The 18,412-nt window shown below is 37.9% G+C and overlaps 1 protein-coding gene across 1 annotated transcript in view; it reads left to right on the top strand.

Annotated features, from left to right (window-relative positions):
* The first annotated feature begins 1,834 nt into the window (after window positions 1-1,834).
* The window catches only part of ace (angiotensin I converting enzyme (peptidyl-dipeptidase A) 1), a 34,070-nt gene continuing 17,492 nt past the window's right edge, over window positions 1,835-18,412 (top strand). The window contains exons 1-6 of the mRNA XM_056245947.1: window positions 1,835-2,181; window positions 12,041-12,211; window positions 12,289-12,376; window positions 14,826-14,969; window positions 15,064-15,255; window positions 16,647-16,744. Coding sequence (XP_056101922.1) covers window positions 1,972-2,181; window positions 12,041-12,211; window positions 12,289-12,376; window positions 14,826-14,969; window positions 15,064-15,255; window positions 16,647-16,744 — 903 coding nt within the window. The 5' untranslated portion in view covers window positions 1,835-1,971. The remainder of the gene's footprint in view (window positions 2,182-12,040; window positions 12,212-12,288; window positions 12,377-14,825; window positions 14,970-15,063; window positions 15,256-16,646; window positions 16,745-18,412) is intronic.

Genomic DNA, 18,412 nt, shown 5'->3' with positions numbered 1-18,412 from the left:
GGCTCACATCCTACCTCTCTGGCCGCACTCAGTTCATTCAGCTTAAGTCATTCAAATCCACTTCCTCTCCCGTCACTACAGGTGTGCCCCAGGGCTCTGTCCTGGGGCCCCTTCTTTTTATTATCTACCTTCTACCCCTTGGAAATATTCTTCGTAAATTCAATGTTAATTTTCACTGCTACGCGGATGACATCCAGCTCTACCTCACCACAAAGCCCACATCCACTCTTGCACTCACTACCCTCACTGATTGCATTGCAGAAATAAAATCCTGGCTTACCCTCAACTTCCTTAAACTTAACAGTGGTAAAACCGAGGTTCTCCTCATTGGTACCAAATCCACATTAGCCAAAACTAACAGTTGCTCCATCAAAATTTTTTCTCCACCTCCGCTCCACCACCCTCCTGGACTCTTTTTGTTTTGTGGAGCATCTGGAAGCCTCTCCGTAAAAAGGGAGGTGCTGTCTTGTTTGTTGTTTTTTGTTTGGACTTTTATGTTTAGTTTGATTTAGTTAGAAACAGTTCTGTCTTGTTAATCTAGTTTTTTTTCCAGTGTATATACGCCCTAGTGTTTGCTGTGTTAGTTTTAACTCGAAGGCTATTCCTGCCCTTCGTGTTCCTTGGTTTCCAGTTTAGTTTTGTTTGTTTTGTAAAATATTCTGCACTTAGTTCCTTGTCTCCACCTTCCTTCCTTGCTCTCCTTGCCTGAGACCGACCCGTGAAAACCGTGACAGTTATATTTAAAAGTTCTTTTTTGACCCACGTAAGTACGACTTAAGTATGTCTTTTTATGTGATTTAATAATTCTGTTGTTTTTGAAATATGGTACTGCTGGATGTTCTGATAAACATTTATGTAAACTAAAATATACTTTAATGCAATTTCCATTCAAACTTGTGTCATATTTTAAATACATTTGTAATGATTAAGTTGCACTTTAATACATTTAACAAATTTTAACTTTAAATGTAGTATCAAATAACACACTACAGTTAAAATTCTAAACAGGTACTTTAGTATGTTAGACAACACATTGAAATATGTGTAAGCATGACAAAAGATTATTAAAACATAAATTTAAAATGTACTTTAATTGAAAACTTTTTGTTACACTTTAGTTTATAGGATATTGGCAGTTTCTTAGTATTTATAAAGCACATATTGCATGACCATATTCTACATCCCTTAATCCTACCCAATACATAAACAATTCATAGTTAAAAGTTGATTGTGAGAATTGGACCCTATATATACTACAAGTGCACATTCCATTAAGCACACTTCTTTTTTCACCAGTGAACATGAAATTTTGTTGTCATCATTTACTCACCTTTGCGTTGTTGTTGTTTTTTGTGCAAATGTAATAAAAGTAAATGTCACTTTAATAAAAAATAGACACATATGTGAATGAGATAATTGCTGACAATGCAAACCCAAAAAAAAAAAATAATCATTTGTTATTAGATGAAATGTTCATAATAAAGAATTTTGATTGCAGACTTTGGGATCTTGGGAAGCCTCAACATATACTAAGAAGTCACTGTTAAGAAGTTTACTGAAAGGCATGCAAAATTAGGGATCTGAGAATCCCATTGCTGTCTTGAAGAAACAACTGAGATAGTAAGAAACCATTTTTCCTTCAATCAGTGTCCAGTAGAAGTTGTAAGAGACAGGTAGGGTGAGAGGCTGGGAGAGAGGAGGAAGGGGAAAGGGGAAAGTAGGAGGGACAGAAAGAGAGAACTGTGTGTATCCTCCAAAGAGGAGAGAGAGGGTGGGTTGGGTTAAACTAGCACTTAAAAGAGCTGACTGGGATTGTTCTGTGCCTGATTAACAGGGGGAAGAGGGAGAGAAGGACAGAGATAGGAAACACACACTTGACGGGAACATCCAGCAGTGAGTGTGAAAACGGCTTCTCCGGGAACTTTGATTCCTGCACTTTTCCCATTCCTCACGTCGCAGCTGTAGTCCATTATGCACCGGGCAGTGGTGCTGCTGACTCTCATCAGCACGAGCACAGCTCTGAAACCCGAGTGGATCCCGGGGAATTATCCTATGACAGAAGAAGGGGCTGAGAGGTTCGTGAGCGACTACAACTCAACCGCCGAGGAGGTCTTTTACTTCAGCACAGAGGCCAGCTGGAGCTACAACACAAACCTGACTGACCACAATTCCCAGCTGCAGGTAACAGTCAATGTGTTTGACAGACATCCAGAAACATTGCTTACATAGTCTGACAGGGTACAACTGCCAAACCTGATGTAATATAATTCAAGACTGACTTCCATGAATTTAGGTTGTATGGTTCTGCTGGAAGTCCTTTTTTTGCATATGTTGAATCAGCCATTTCAACAGCTCTTTGGACAGCCTGTTATAACATATTTTTTTGTCTTCCAGTGGGTTTTATTATTCATATTATGATTTATAGTTTTATAGGACTCTTGTAAAGTTTCACTAAAGGAGAGGACCAACAATTGTGAGTTTACTTAGTAACATTCTGCAAAAGTGTAACAGTTGAGTTGAATAACATGATCATTACAATACTCCCACGTGCCATCATTTTGCTGCTCTTTCAGAGCTTAGGAATGAGCAATTTTGTCTCAGAAAATAGACTAAAATTAGATAATTGTTGAAATGAAGTAAGAGGATAGAGTTGAATGAAAATGATGGTGGTTATAGCTCAAAACAAGGGCTTTGAAGAATTTGAGGAGAAACATTTGAGTTGTTGAGATCTCTCTGGTTTGGAGTTTGAGCACAAGACTGAGTTTCAGAAGAAACTCCATTAAGAAATGGGTAATAACTGGGTTTTCTCAAAAGAAGAATCTGAGAAGACTTACACAAAAGTCTCCATTTGGTCTCTGTTCAATATCAATGCTGTCAAGGAGAAGCAATTGAAAAGCCAAAAACCCGTTTGGGATTTTCTTTCCTGTGGGATGTTAAGTGTTGTGTAAAAGTCCAACTCATGTTATGCAATGCTATCAGATCATAATTTCTGATTTATGATATTCTGAAAACCATAATTATTTTATGGACAATGTTATGGCCGACAACCAAGAAATTGTTGATTTGAAAAACAAAAATCAACTGTAAATGCTGCAAGTGAATTTAACAACATTACAATACGGTATGAAAAACGGATACTAATTTTGAGTTTTGTCTAAGATTATATTTAACAGTGTTTTTAAATTAGCAAGCGTTAGATGATGGCCAAGGTTATCTACCATGTAAAAAAAAAAATGATATGATCAATAAGTTATGACAACATATGTTTTTACATTGCTTTAACTCATCAAAACAAGTTAAGCAATTTTTTTAAGTCAGTTTTATGTCATTTAAGTTGAAATGACAAACATCCAAGCTGATTGTACTTAAAAAATAAGGCAGCAACTTTTTTTACAATGTAAAATTAATTAAATATCAAATATCAGTGATAAAAATGGTAACACTTTACAAAGAGGCTCTATTTTGTCAGCATTAGTTTACTACATTAGTTAATATTAACACTGAAAAATATTTCTAAAGCATTTAGTAACCTTGAATAATGTTAATTATTAAAAGTTGTGGTTCCACTTTATATAAAGGTGACGTAGTTACATTGTACTCAAATAAGTACTGAGTAATATCAGTTATGGACTTACTAGAGTTACTGTTAGGCTTAGGGTTAGTTATTTGCAGTAATTATGCATCATTTACTGTTATTAGTAAGTACATGTAGTAATGTGTAATTACGTCACCTTAAAATAAAGTGTTACCAAAGTTGTATCTCTTAAGATTATTTAATGGAACTGAGCTAACGTAACAGTGAATGCCAGTGTGATCAACGCAGAGGCGAGGTGGTCACCGTTGCTCTTCCCACACATACACAAGCCTCCTTCAGACAGCTGTCTCAACACTATTTCACAGCTGTCTCAACACTCGCTCACAGTTTTTCAAATGGATGCTGGCACCGCACTCGCTGCTCAACATCTGAGCGAAACCTCAACAAAAAAGGCCGCAAAAAAGTTGATAGAAAGCTGGGCAGAACCTGAGCAATGCCTGGTGTGATGTCTATTATTTCAGACACATCAAACGAGTTGATCAAAGAGCCTCCGTTTCAGGCAACTCTATTGAAGGCGGCAGGCCAGGTTGTTGCTGTGAGCGAGGCTCTCTCTGACTGCGTATGAAGATAAAGCAGCATTGTATGAAAGCAACACACCCATTCCACAGAGAGCGCGGTCACAGGACACCCGGTCATGGTTGCTGGAGCAGGGATTTTTGTTTTCGCATTCATCGTGACCGTATAGGCATCTTGGTGGTGTGCGTTCAACAGATGAACGGTGGAGGTTATGCTAATGTAGCATATGTTGATGTTGAGGACTGCAGGGATTTAGTATAAAGCAAGAGGAAAAGTTGGAATTTTAAACTTCCAAGCAGCTTGGAAAAGTGCAACAGTACTTGAACTTGGGCTTCGTAATTGGAAACTCCAAATGAACTGTGATGCTGTGCATGACGTCAAGCAAACATGGCGGCACCCAAGATGATAGTGATAAAGATTAGTTTTAAGCAAATAAAATGCATATATGAGTCGAAATTTTATTATGATATTATGATAAAACCTTTTTTTGCAGATTTAGCTGCGTAAACGTTTCAAATGAGCTTTTCTGTTGATCATTTTAAAAACATTTAACGCAGATGCATAAACATTGGCATGGAGAGGAATAGTAGGCTATATGATGGTAATTGGTTTGGTTTTGTTTTTCTTCTCCACTTTGTTTTCTTATTTAAATTTTTTACTTTTAACTCTTTCCATACCAGCATTTTTTTAAGTTGCCAGCATTTTTGATATATATATATATATTTTACAAAACTTAAAAACTTTAATATTATTAACATAATATTGTGTATGAATATCTGAACATGCAATATATGAAAAGAAAGAACAAGGCCTCTGTTTTAAAAGAAAAAAAACTTTTTGCATTCTTCATGCATTCCTTTTTTTTTATCAACACTTAAATATTGGTTAAGTTTAATAAAAAAAGCAACATTTAGCAGCAAAAAGATGAGAAACTCGCATTTAGTAGATCGAGTCCATCAACACTGTCCTATAACTCGTCCTGGGTCAACATTTCATTTGATAACGTTAGTCTGTTTTGATTTGAATTGAATACCGAAAATCATAGTTAATGTGAACAATTACACTCCTTATAGTCTGTATAAAATCATGCTGGGAAAAACATTTTCCTACCTTTGCATGTGATTGTTAATTGTGTATATAAAATGAGTAATAATTGTAGTTCTTAACTGATCAGTATAATTTCTTCATTCTCAAATATGTTGATTGAAGTTTAACAAAAATCTTAAATATATCTTAAAAATACCATTGGTTAGGTAAATGCTTTTTTTTTTTGTGTGTGTGAAATAAATGAACTGATGTCTTTTTAGACATTTATTTTGGTAATATATCTCAATTAATCACTTAAGTGATATTCAGAGATTTTATTAAGGTAGTAAAGAACTTTATTTTTGTGATAGTTATAAAGCCACTGTTTTTATTATTATTTAAAGTGTGCAGCTGTAGAACCACATTTAATGCCAAATATCTGATTTGTGCCAGATGTCTGTAAAAAAACAAAACAAAACAGAATTGTCTATGTAAATGCGTCCCTTGAGTCTGCATTATTCATGCAGCGAATTCCACAAATCCGCTTTCCTTCCATGCCACTTCCATACATTAGAAGCACTCGCTTTCACCGCTCACTTTCTGTGGCAAAGTGGCCATGTGTAGCCCATCATTTCATTTCTGTATTGAGTGAGCAGTGCATCAGATAAAACAGAATCTTTAAATTAGACTCTAAAAAGCACACACGCACACGCACGCGCACGCGCACGCACACGCACACGCACACGCACACACACACACACACACAGGCATCTTTAACAACTGTTTGGACCCTTCAAGGACAAAATGAGGTGGAAAACATGTACAATCTGCTCTGAAAACACATTCCAAACATCTGCCGACAAGAGAGAGTGTTTAGGGAGGTTTGCATGGATGATTCAGAGCCAAGTGCACATGATTGAGCTCTAAAGCTCGTCACCCTTTTGATGGTGTCAGTCACAAGTTATTATTTGACTTTCTTTCAAGCCTTGAACCTTGCACCCGATTACGACTTATCATAACTTTCTTGCATAAACATGACAGAACAAATGGGACCTTGGAAGAAGAGGTGGAAAAACAAGAAGCTAGCAGTCTTTATCTCTGAGGAAAACGGAGTGTGAACAAGCAAGTGAAGGATAGGAGATAATAGAGATAAATACACATGTCACCAGCTTGTTAATCAGTGATGGAGGAAAAGAAAGTGTGGAAGGGAGCTCATCTCCACTCGGGTCAACAAAGGCATCACCCCATGAACTAATGAGTGCACTCGCTGTGACAGGGCCAATGTGCCCTGCGGTTATCATAACAGAGAAGGGATGCTGGGGTCAGACGGTCCACAGCGGGACACGGTAAAACTTCAAAAAAGCATGACGCACCCAAAACCAGGAAACAATAAACCTTTAGGAAGAATGTACACTAAAAATTTTAGGAATTTTAACATTAAAAAAAGGAAAAAATGCTAGATTAAATCATGTTAATTTGTTAAGTTACCATAATTTATATGTAACCTGTGTGGGCCTCGAATCCGGGTCTCCAGTGCGGGAGGCGGGCGCTCTAACAAGGAGGCTAAAGACCACAGTCTCCAGTGTCAGTCGCTAGAGCTCCTCTTGAGATCAGGGGAGTGAGGTTTACTTGCACAGCGACTACTTAGCTGGTCTTCGTTACATATATACAATAAAAAAATCTGATTTTTCACTGCTATAAAATCTTTTTTGGCATGCAATGAAAAATGGCTTATAATGTACAGCAAAAGAATAAATTAAATACAATAACACGATGCATATACTGTACAGTATGTACAACAATTCTTTTTTTTTTATATATATATATATATATATACACTCACCGGCCACTTTATTAGGTACCCCATGCTAGTAACGGGTTGGACCCCCTTTTGCCTTCAGAACTGCCTCAATTCTTCGTGGCATAGATTCAACAAGGTGCTGGAAGCATTCCTCAGGGAGTTTGGTCCATATTGACATGATGGCATCACACAGTTGCCGCAGATTTGTCGGCTGCACATCCATGATGCGAATCTCCCGTTCCACCACAACCCAAAGATGCTCTATTGGGTTGAGATCTGGTGACTGTGGAGGCCATTTTAGTACAGTGAACTCATTGTCATGTTCAAGAAACCAATTTGAAATGATTAGAGCTTTGTGACATGGTGGAAGTAGCCATCAGAGGATGGGTACATGGTGGCCATAAAGGGATGGACATGGTCAGAAACAATGCTCAGGTAGGCCGTGGCATTTAAATGATGCCCAATTGGCACTAAGGGGCCTAAAGTGTGCCAGGAAAACATCCCCCACACCATTACACCACCACCACCAGCCTGCACAGTGGTAACAAGGCATGATGGTTCCATGTTCTCATTCTGTTTACGCCAAATTCTGACTCTAACATCTGAATGTCTCAACAGAAATCGAGACTCATCAGACCAGGCAACATTTTTCCAGTCTTCAACTGTTCAATTTTGGTGAGCTCTTGCAAATTGTAGCCTCTTTTTCCTATTTGTAGTGGAGATGAGTGGTACCCGGTGGAGTCTTCTGCTGTTGTAGCCCATCCGCCTCAAGGTTGTGCGTGTTGTGGCTTCACAAATGCTTTGCTGCATACCTCGGTTGTAACGAGTGGTTATTTCAGTCACTGTTGCCCTTCTATCAACTCGAACCAGTCTGGCCATTCTCCTCTGACCTCTGGCATCAACAAGGCATTTCCGCCCACAGAACTGCCGCTCACTGGATGTTTTTTCTTTTTCGGACCATTCTCTGTAAACCCTAGAGATGGTTGTGCATGAAAATCCCAGTAGATTAGCAGTTTCTGAAATACTCAGACCAGCCCTTCTGGCACCAACAATCATGCCATGTTCAAAGTCACTCAAATCAACTTTCTTCCCCATACTGATGCTCGGTTTGAACTGCAGGAGATTGTCTTGACCATGTCTACATGCCTAAATGCACTGAGTTGCCGCCATGTGATTGGCTGCTTAGAAATTAAGTGTTAACGAGCAGTTGGACAGGTGTACCTAATAAAGTGGCCGGTGAGTGTATATGGGTTTTTTGCAGGTAAAAAGTTTCTGGTGAAACTTTGTGATCTGATTCTATTTTATTTAAAAGTTGTTTATTTGCACTTATATGCATATTGCAGGGATGTTGCACTGATTTGTTAATGTATATTGCATTATTTTAGTGTCATGTGCCACACTAATGGTAAGTGAATTGTGTTTTAACTATAAACATGTTATTTTAAGTTTTACTACTTAAGTACACATCTCTAAAATAAATGATAACTTACAGTTCAGGAAACTGAATCAGATCTTGATTTCTTAAGTTCATTCAGTGGATTCATCAGACTCTTTCAAACCGGTAATTTGTGAGTCATTTGAATCATTTGTATGTGAATCGACTTACTCTGGTATGCTTATTTTTGCACGCTAGCTCATAAGGACAATTCAGTTGTTTAATTTTGTAGTACACTATTTTTTTCTCACCACATTCAATTTGGATGCAAAATCACCTTCACATCTCAAGAAACATTATTTTTGAATAGACTGTACTCTGAATACATGTTTGTTTATTAGTCATGGTTCATGGAAAGTCCATTTGTAATGAACTTCAGTAAACTTCACTAATGAATTAAAAAAATTTAATGACTTAACTTCATGTCATTCTAAAACTTTATGAATGAATTTTTTCTTTTGGTCTATACAATAGTTGTCAATAAAACGGTTTGGATAACTGCAGCAGAAAGCAGTGCGTAGTTTAGAAGGACATTTTGGGTGAACTATCCCTTTTAGTAACATGTAAATCATACAGCTTTGAATTCCTGTTAGGAAGCTCAACGCTTGGACAAACATCCAACTTCACCTCTATATCCTCACCCCACCCCACAGTATCTTAAAATACACAGAGTTGGATAAGTCATCATCCCTGACAAGATGATCACATTCTCAGCTCAGTGATGTCTAACATGACCACAACAGACACACAACCGTTTTTATGAGATATGAGCTAGCAGGTGCTTTATACCTCAGCCTGAATTGTTTCAGGTGCTTTCACAAGAAGAAATGAGTTCCTGTCAGGATTCAAGGGATAAATTGATGGATGGTGCTAACTCAGCCACCCCATTTCTATCCCGTGTGGCTGCAAAAGCATCCAAGCTCTTATTGAAAACATAACAAGACAGAAAGAAACTCAAGTATTGAGCAAGAGCCAGAAATGATTATTAAGAGAGATTGGACTGAGAGAACAGAAAATCATGGGGATGGAACGAGATATGGGAATATGACACATTTCTCCCACAAAAGCATAACATGTTACTGTACTTTAGTGCACATTATTTTCAGAAATATACAAAATGAATCAAAAAATTGCATTCGCTCTCTGTAATCTGTCTTTCTTTATTTTCTTACTTGATTTTATCTATCAGGATTGATTATCTTAAAAAGTGCGAAAAAAAATTCATTAAATTCTATTTAACAAACAGTGAGGCTAGTGTATTCAGATTCCCGAACAACTTAATGGTTTGAAGCAGTCTGAAAAATCCTTCACTTCATGTTTTATGGGGCCATTCCATAGACATAATGATTTTTATACTGTACAAAGTGTGTATTCTATCTCCTAATCCTAAACCTACCCATCAGAGAAAACTTTCTGCATTTTTAGATTTTCAAAAAACATCACTGATTTATAAGCTGTTTTCCTCATGGGGACCAAACAATGTCCCCACAAGGACAAAGATTTCTACGGAGCCCCTAAGGGGACATAGTGGTGGTGGGGGAAAAAATTAGATGGGAGGAAAAATAATCAATAAGTCAATGTTTTTGTGTTCTCTCACAAATGTTTTGCATTCGCCGACAAACTTTGCGTTCGCCCTCTAAAACTTTGAGTTGACTCGCAAAACCTTTGAGTTCACTCGCAAAATCTTTGCGCTCTCTCGCAAAACCTTTGAGTTCACTCGCAAAACCTTTGAGTTCACTCGCAAAACCTTTGAGTTCACTCGCAAAACCTTTGCCTTCGCCCTCAAAAACATTGAGTTCACTCGCAAAACCTTTGAGTTCACTCGCAAAAACCTTTGCGTTTGCCCTCAAAAACCTTTGAGTTCACTCGCAAAACCTTTGAGTTCACTCACAAAAACCTTTGCGTTCGCCCTCAAAAACCTTTGCGTTCACTCGCAAAACCTTTGCGCTCACTCGCAAAACCTTTGCCTTCGCCCTCAAAACCTTTGAGTTCACTCGCAAAACCTTTGAGTTCACTCGCAAAACCTTTGCCTTCGCCCTCAAAAACATTGAGTTCACTCGCAAAACCTTTGATTTCACTCGCAAAAACCTTTGCGTTCGCCCTCAAAAACATTGAGTTCACTCGCAAAACCTTTGAGTTCACTCGCAAAACCTTTGAGTTCACTCGCAAAACCTTTGAGTTCACTCGCAAAACCTTTGAGTTCACTCGCAAAACCTTTGAGTTCACTCGCAAAACCTTTGAGTTCACTCGCAAAACCTTTGAGTTCACTCGCAAAACCTTTGAGTTCACTCGCAAAACCTTTGAGTTCACTCGCAAAACCTTTGAGTTCACTCGCAAAACCTTTGAGTTCACTCGCAAAACCTTTGAGTTCACTCGCAAAACCTTTGCCTTCGCCCTCAAAAACATTGAGTTCACTCGCAAAACCTTTGCCTTCGCCCTCAAAAACATTGAGTTCACTCGCAAAACCTTTGCCTTCGCCCTCAAAAACATTGAGTTCACTCGCAAAACCTTTGAGTTCACTCGCAAAACCTTTGCGTTCGCCCTCAAAAACATTGAGTTCACTCGCAAATCCTTTGAGTTTACTCGCAAAACCTTTGAGTTCACTCGCAAAACCTTTGCATTCGCCCTCAAAAACCTTTGAGTTCACTCGCAAAACCTTTGAGTTCAGTCGCAAAACCTTTGAGTTCACTCGCAAAACCTTTGAGTTCACTCGCAAAACCTTTTGAGTTCACTCGCAAAACCTTTGCCTTCGCCCTCAAAAACATTGAGTTCACTCGCAAAACCTTTGAGTTCACTCGCAAAACCTTTGAGTTCACTCGCAAAACCTTTGAGTTCACTCGCAAAACCTTTGTGTTCACTCGCAAAACCTTTGCGTTCGCCCTCAAAAACCTTTGAGTTCACTCGCAAAACCTTTGAGTTCACTCGCACTTTGCGTTCACTCGCAAAACCTTTGAGTTCACTCGCAAAACCTTTGAGTTCACTCGCAAAACCTTTGAGTTCACTCGCAAAACCTTTGCATTCGCCCTCAAAAACATTGAGTTCACTCGCAAAACCTTTGAGTTCACTCGCAAAACCTTTGAGTTCACTCGCAAAACCTTTGCGTTCGCCCTCAAAAACATTGAGTTCACTCGCAAATCCTTTGAGTTTACTCGCAAAAAACCTTTGAGTTCACTCGCAAAACCTTTGAGTTCACTCGCAAAACCTTTGCATTCGCCCTCAAAAACCTTTGAGTTCACTCGCAAAACCTTTGAGTTCACTCGCAAAACCTTTGAGTTCACTCGCAAAAACTTTGAGTGCAGTGAATGCAAAGTTTCTCGGGGGAATGCAAAACATTTGCGAGGGAATGTAAAAGCATTGCCAAATAACCTTTCCTCCCATCTTATATATTTTTTTTCACCATGTCCCTTTAGGGGCTCTGTAGATTTCAGAAATTGCCATCTTTGTGGGGACATTTTGTTGGCTAATATGTGTGAAAAATAAAATTAACATGATCAGTTTCATTTCAGTAAATTTCATTAAACTTGAATCGACTTTAAATGAGAAATATTCATTATATTTCCGTGAAACATAATTGATTTTTCAGATTTACAATAAGAGTCTGTCTCATTAATAATGATTGGGCCAATTTTGCAAGTGATATTCAGACTCTCTTCACTTGTTCCTCCAGGTGTCTGCATCTTTGGAGGAACAGGCATTCACAGAGGCATGGGGTCTAAAAGCAAAGGCTACATTCTCTGATTCTCTCTTGGAGACCTTCACTAATCCAGACCTGAAGAAAATCATCAAAAAGATCAATGTCCTGGGACCCGCCAATCTCCCAACCGCAGAGAGAGAGAGGGTGAGTTGACACACACCACTGAAGCTGTGGAGGAAAGCATCAAGATTGTGTTTTGATCGCTCTCTTTGTTTTCCCAGTACAATACCATTCTGAGCCAGATGGACAGCATCTACTCAACTGCAAAGGTGTGTCCCACTCCAGAGGAATGCTGGTCTTTGGAGCCTGGTGAGAAACACTCCCAACACTTTGTTGATGTGTGTCAGTAAGGGTCAAAGTGAAGGTGGAAAATTCATGTAAACTCAAAAGGACATACAAGAGCTTGCAATGCAGCCAAAGAATTATGTTTTAGATAAGCGTGAGAATCAAGCTAAAGAGATGAAACAAAAAACACTAATCACAACCCAGTATACAAAAGTGGCAATGACACTTTTGCAGACAGATTAGCTTTTAAGTGGAGAACATTGTTAAAATGCTAGACAACGGACAATTTTGCAGCTTTACAATTTTATATTTATAATTAAAGTTGCTATTCAGCCTAAACAGCCTGTGTGATATTGCTTATTCGCAACAGTTAACAATAAACAAGATGTTAAAATTATTTTTGTTCAGCCAACAAAATCTCTAAGCAACACACAGTAGTGAATGATTCAATGACTCACACATAAAGATAGCTATTTGTTTTATTTCTGAAAGAATTTTGGTTTTGGTCAGAGCAATAGTCGCATGGGCAAGTGCTTGTATGGTGCGGTTGCACTTCGGGGGATTCAGTTCGAGTCCTGGCTCGAGGTTCTTTCCCGATCCAATTACCCTGTCTCGTCTCCCATTTTTTCCTGTCTGTCCTCCTACTGTATCTAAATAAAAGCCCAAAAATAGAATAAAAAAAAATGTCATGGGAAAATGCACAGAGGATGAATTTCGTATAAATATTTCCTCATGCATATTTCGCAATGGGCATTGACCAACAAGAAAGTAGCCTGGATTGAAAGTGACTTCCTTTTCCACCAAAAATGAACTGGTTCGGAACTGGTGCTGGTTCAAAGTTGGTTCAACTTGCGAACCTTCTCAGAACCTTGTTTTTCCACTGACTAGAGCGCCCAGCGAACGACGTGGTTACGTCACTGTGTACGTCGCCATACATCTTAGCTAGAAACGCTTGCAAGTACAACATTACTTTGGGATTATCTCTAACTCGTGAACCAAGAAGGCTTTAAAAACAATTGAAATATGTAAGTCTTTTAATCTTTTCCTTTGATATGTAATCTTTTCTGATTAGTTATGTACTCCTGTCTTGTGTCTTTTTTTCTTTCCATTTATTTGTTCTATATTGTGACTGTTTTCTCCTTTGCTTACATAACGTGTTCAATAAAAAAAATAAACTAGAAACGCTTGCGCCAACTTCAAGCATAACAATTACAATGGCGGACTACATCGTGTTTCAGCAAATGTTTTTCCTGGCTTTGCGATCCTATATTATGTCAGAAAATATGTTATCTAAACCCGCCCCCAGCCCCCGACGTAAGCATGACGTGGTAAAAGAACGGTTCTAGTCCAGCAAAGAGTTGGTGCCGCTTTGGAACCAGTTTTCCTGGCCGAGAACCGGTTCTTTGCCTGTCGAAACACAAAGAACTGGTTCGCGCGCAGGCACCGGCTCCGAACCGGCTCTCAAAATGCGTTGGTGGAAAAGGGGTAATTGTAAGCTGTTCTTCATACATCTTCATACAAGATCCAATGGAAACATGAGGACTACTTATACAACAAGACTATTGACCAACAAGAAACACCTGTGAACAATAAATCAACCAATCATAACATGACACACAAGACAAGAGAAGCACAAGACACGATCACATGAGGGCAAGGGAGTCACATGACAAGAAATCAGGAAACATGACTGAGAATTTCAAAATAAAAACCAAACGTGACACACACCTTCTGGTATAAAGATGCAACCTGCAGAAAGAATCGCTGAAGAATCACCACCACTTGCATTATCCTCAACATTTAACTTTACAAAATGTTTAAAGTTAACATTAGCAGTGCTAGGTTTATGTTTTTTGCCTAATGAACAAAAAGTTGCATTTTAATTATTTAGCCTAATCTAAAAAGGCATTTGTCTGAAGAGTGCACCATTACATCCATATCACATGCAACACTATTATAAGGCAAGGCAAGGCAAGTTTATTTATATAGGCTAAATATTATAAACCAATGAAACCAATAAAACCCAAAAAATATCCGTTAATTGTTTCTTTGATAAAGTTTTAACAGAGTTTCATTCATGTGACCATGCATGTATTTAAGTGCAACGGATGTGTGCTGTTTCCCATCTCCAAATGCACTTACACCAAAAAAGCCACAGACAAGTCAATCTGACTCAGTATGAACACACAACACTATCTAGCTTAGCTGATGTCCATCAACTCTTGTCACTTAATTGATAAGATCCAAAGCTTTAGTCAATATGTTTTGTATCATTTGCTCAAATGCTTCCGTTCAAGGCGTTTTCCTGAGAAACGGCACTGATTTAGCTCCTGTGAGCCGGAAAAATCCGGAACACTGTTGTAAACAAACGCCCTTTTTCTTCTTCTGGGGCTCATTTGCAAGACTCAGAAACTGTTTTACTGTTCAGTTAGCATGAACTATTATGCATTTACGCTATTTATGTGTCTTTTAGAGCTCACAGAAATCATGGCTACGTCAAGAAGCTATAAGAGGCTTCTGTATGCCTGGGAAGGCTGGCACAACTCCTCAGGGGTTCCACTTAGATCCCTCTACCCTGAGTTTGTGGAGCTCAGCAACAAGGCATCTCGGATGGATGGTAAGCGAGTCATTCTTTTGGATGAACTGAGGGGGGGAGAAAGGTAAAGAAAGGACGATCTAACACCCATGTCCTTTTTATCTGATCTCCTCAGGCTTTGAAGATACAGGAGAATACTGGCGTTCCTGGTACGAATCTCCAGACTTCAAGCAAGACCTAGAGAATCTGTTTAAACAGCTGGAACCTCTCTACCAAAACCTGCACGCCTTTGTCCGCCGAAAGCTCTACGACTACTACGGTCCTAAATACATCAACCTCAAGGGTCCCATCCCTGCCCACCTCCTGGGTGAGTTCGATTGATTGAGAAAAATACACATTTTTGAAGACACATTACTTTGAAAAGAAGTAAACTTTAGCATACTTTTTTTTAAAGGACTTATTACAGAAATATTATACTTTGAAAGAATATACTTAAGTGTGAATTGGATGTACACTGCAAATATTTTTTTTCTAACTTAGAATTTTTCAGTCCAAATATCAAAAACATTCTTAAATCAAGATGCATTTATACTGAAGTAGTAAAATGGCATTTGCACATCTGGTATACAATGCATTTTGATTTAAGAATTTTTTTATATTTGGACTGGAAACAAAAAATCTAAGTAAGAAAAGCACTTTTTGCAGCATTTTTAAATTTTAATTAAAATGAATTGCTTGGTATTCAAAAATAAGTAAAAATGTATTCTAGCTTAAATTATATGAAATAGCCTACAATTAGTTGAACTTTATGGGTGCTTTCTTAAACCACTTAATTAGGACTTTATATGTAATTTTATAATTAGTCTTTGAAATATGGGTAAGTGTACTACCACACATTTATGGCAAACTAAAATGTATTTTAATGTTATTTCTATTGAAACGTGTATGTCATTTATATTTTTATTTAAATATTTTTTACTTATACATGTGTAATGATGAAGTTGCACTTTAGTATATTTGAAAATATTAACTGTAACATCAAATAACACACTACAGTTAATCGAGTTATAGAATCAAGTACATTACATGTGCTTTTGTATGCTAGTCAGCGCATCAAAATATGTGTATTTCAGGAACAAATTGACATTATTGCAAAGTGTAAAAAGTGTACTTAATGAAAGTGTTCTCTCTTTAATTACACTTAAGTGGCCTTTTATTTCATTTATATTTTATTACTTGTAAATATATTTTTTAATATATACTTTTAAGATTTGAAGTATAGTACAAGTGCACATTTAATACAATTAAGCATTTTTTTTGACAAAAATAAAGATGGTTTATTATTACTGTAATTTTGCATCTAGTTTCACAAAGCCAGTGAAACTTATTCTGGCCATAAATCGCCCGCTTCTACAGAAAAAGACATTAACCCCCGGTTTCACAGGAAAGGCTTAAGCTAGTGACAGACTAAAATGCATGTTTGAGCTGTTTTAACTGAAAGCAACTTGCACTAAAATATGTCAGTACCATTGTTTTGTCTCAAGATGCACAACAGTAATGTTTTTTTTTTCTAAGGAACATTTATAAAAGCTACTTAAATGTCCTAATTTAACTAAGGCCTAATCCTGGCTTAATCTAAACCATGTATGTGAAACCAGGCCTATAAGAATTATATGTAAAACATCTTTTTCATCATTTACAACAATAAGTGTTTAAGGGACTCAAGGTGATGTTGTCATTGTGTTTGCTTTCTGTTAGGCAACATGTGGTCACAAACGTGGAACAACGTCTACAACATGATGGTTCCTTTTCCTGACAAACCCAATGTAGATGTGACAGACACCATGGTTGCTAAAGTAAGCTAACAGAGCTATCTCAATGACTATAATAGATAATACCTGAGCCCTCCAGAGAGTGTTAAAGGGGTCATCGGATGCAGGGGCGTCATGCAAGCCAAAATTCTGGGGGGGCACAATCTGAGACGTTGCAATTGTTTTCTGACGGGTGATATGGATCATGTTAGGAGGGGTCAGGGGGTTCCTCCCCCTGAATTTTTTTTAATTCTGGCTGCTAAACATACCATTTCAATGCAGTTTGGGAGAGACAGAAATACCTTAACGGAGCTAGCAGCAACACTCCTCTATCTGATTCTGAGGACTAAGTTAAAGTATCTATTTTGTAGGTTTATGTAAAAGACAGGTTGATGAAAGAACTGTAAGCTCAAATTCAAAAGCTTTTGAAGTCTACTTCATTAAAGCATGTTTACACACACACTTACTGTACACTTAGGCCTACTACACATGATTTTAAAAACAGTACCATTGCAGTTTTTATGTTATGATTTTAAATTGGTATGTGACCTAAGAACAATCTTACATTAAAGGTAGCCTACATAAAGGTGCTGAGGTCTGACTTTGTGGTGCTCTGAAATTAAGTTATTTTAATATTAATATGTGATGAAGGACTTTGAAAGAAGTTTGGCAGATTTCAGTGCTGACTACCCCGTTTATTTGAAAATGGTTAATATTTGACAGAAATGTAAAAAAGTAATCAAATCAAATGCAATATGTATAGCGATATGTATAACAACTGCTGTAGGGATTTGGGGGGTAGTCCTACTATGATATTAGACTACATTAAAAGATAATGAATTTCAAACCTGAACCAAACATATTTTTTAATTCAAAGATCAAAGTCTGTCATTAGTCTTTAGTCTGCCAAAGAAAAACAAAAAAACATTAAAATCATGAACTCAAATGTCATTGTGAAAAAAAAAATGTTGTAACAGTGTGTAGGCTAAATCAGACCTTTCAGGCTATAGCCTAACACTAATAAGCCTTATGGCAAAATTATTATTACAACTAGATTGTCGGTCATTAAATAGGAAAACTAAATAATTTTGTAGATGATTTGCTTTGTGTAGGCCTAACCCGACATCAGACATTATAAGGCCCGGACGAAGTTTTTTTTTGCACACAGTGACGCGACCAATCAATCACTCCTTTAATGCTGCGTTCACACCAGACGCGAATAGCGCGTCAAATTCGCGCCTACCGCGTCTAGTTATAGCCTACGCGTGAACAATTTGAATCCATTCGCGCGTCAAGAGCAAATGACGCGCGTAAAAACCCTAAAGTTTAGACTGGCTGCCTGCACATTCACTGTCCTCGCGGCTGCGGTTGCTGCAATTGGAAGGGGCTGGCTGCAGGACGACTCAACTTCCACGGACAGTTTTTAATATTTTATATCAAGATTTTGCTTTAGTATAATTTTCGGGACAATTAAGGCCGGTTTCGGGATTCGGGACAACAGCTTAGATTTCGGACTGTCCCGAATTTTTCGGGACTTCTGGTCACCCTAGGGAGGAAAAATCTGAGGGGGCACGTGCCCACTCACTTTGAATGGGCATGACGCCACTGATCTGATGCAAAATTCACTTTTATATGGTGTTTGCATATAAATGTGTCTGCAGTGTGTGGACACAACCACCATACAATGAAAAAAAAAAACCATTCACTCCTTTT

The sequence above is a fragment of the Rhinichthys klamathensis genome, unplaced genomic scaffold (genome assembly GCF_029890125.1).
Source record: "Rhinichthys klamathensis goyatoka isolate OS25496 unplaced genomic scaffold, OSU_Roscu_1.1 h1tg000035l_1, whole genome shotgun sequence".
Lineage (NCBI taxonomy): Eukaryota > Metazoa > Chordata > Actinopteri > Cypriniformes > Leuciscidae > Rhinichthys > Rhinichthys klamathensis.
The sequence above is the reverse complement of the archived record's forward strand: the minus strand, read 5'-3'. Positions and strand labels throughout refer to the sequence as shown.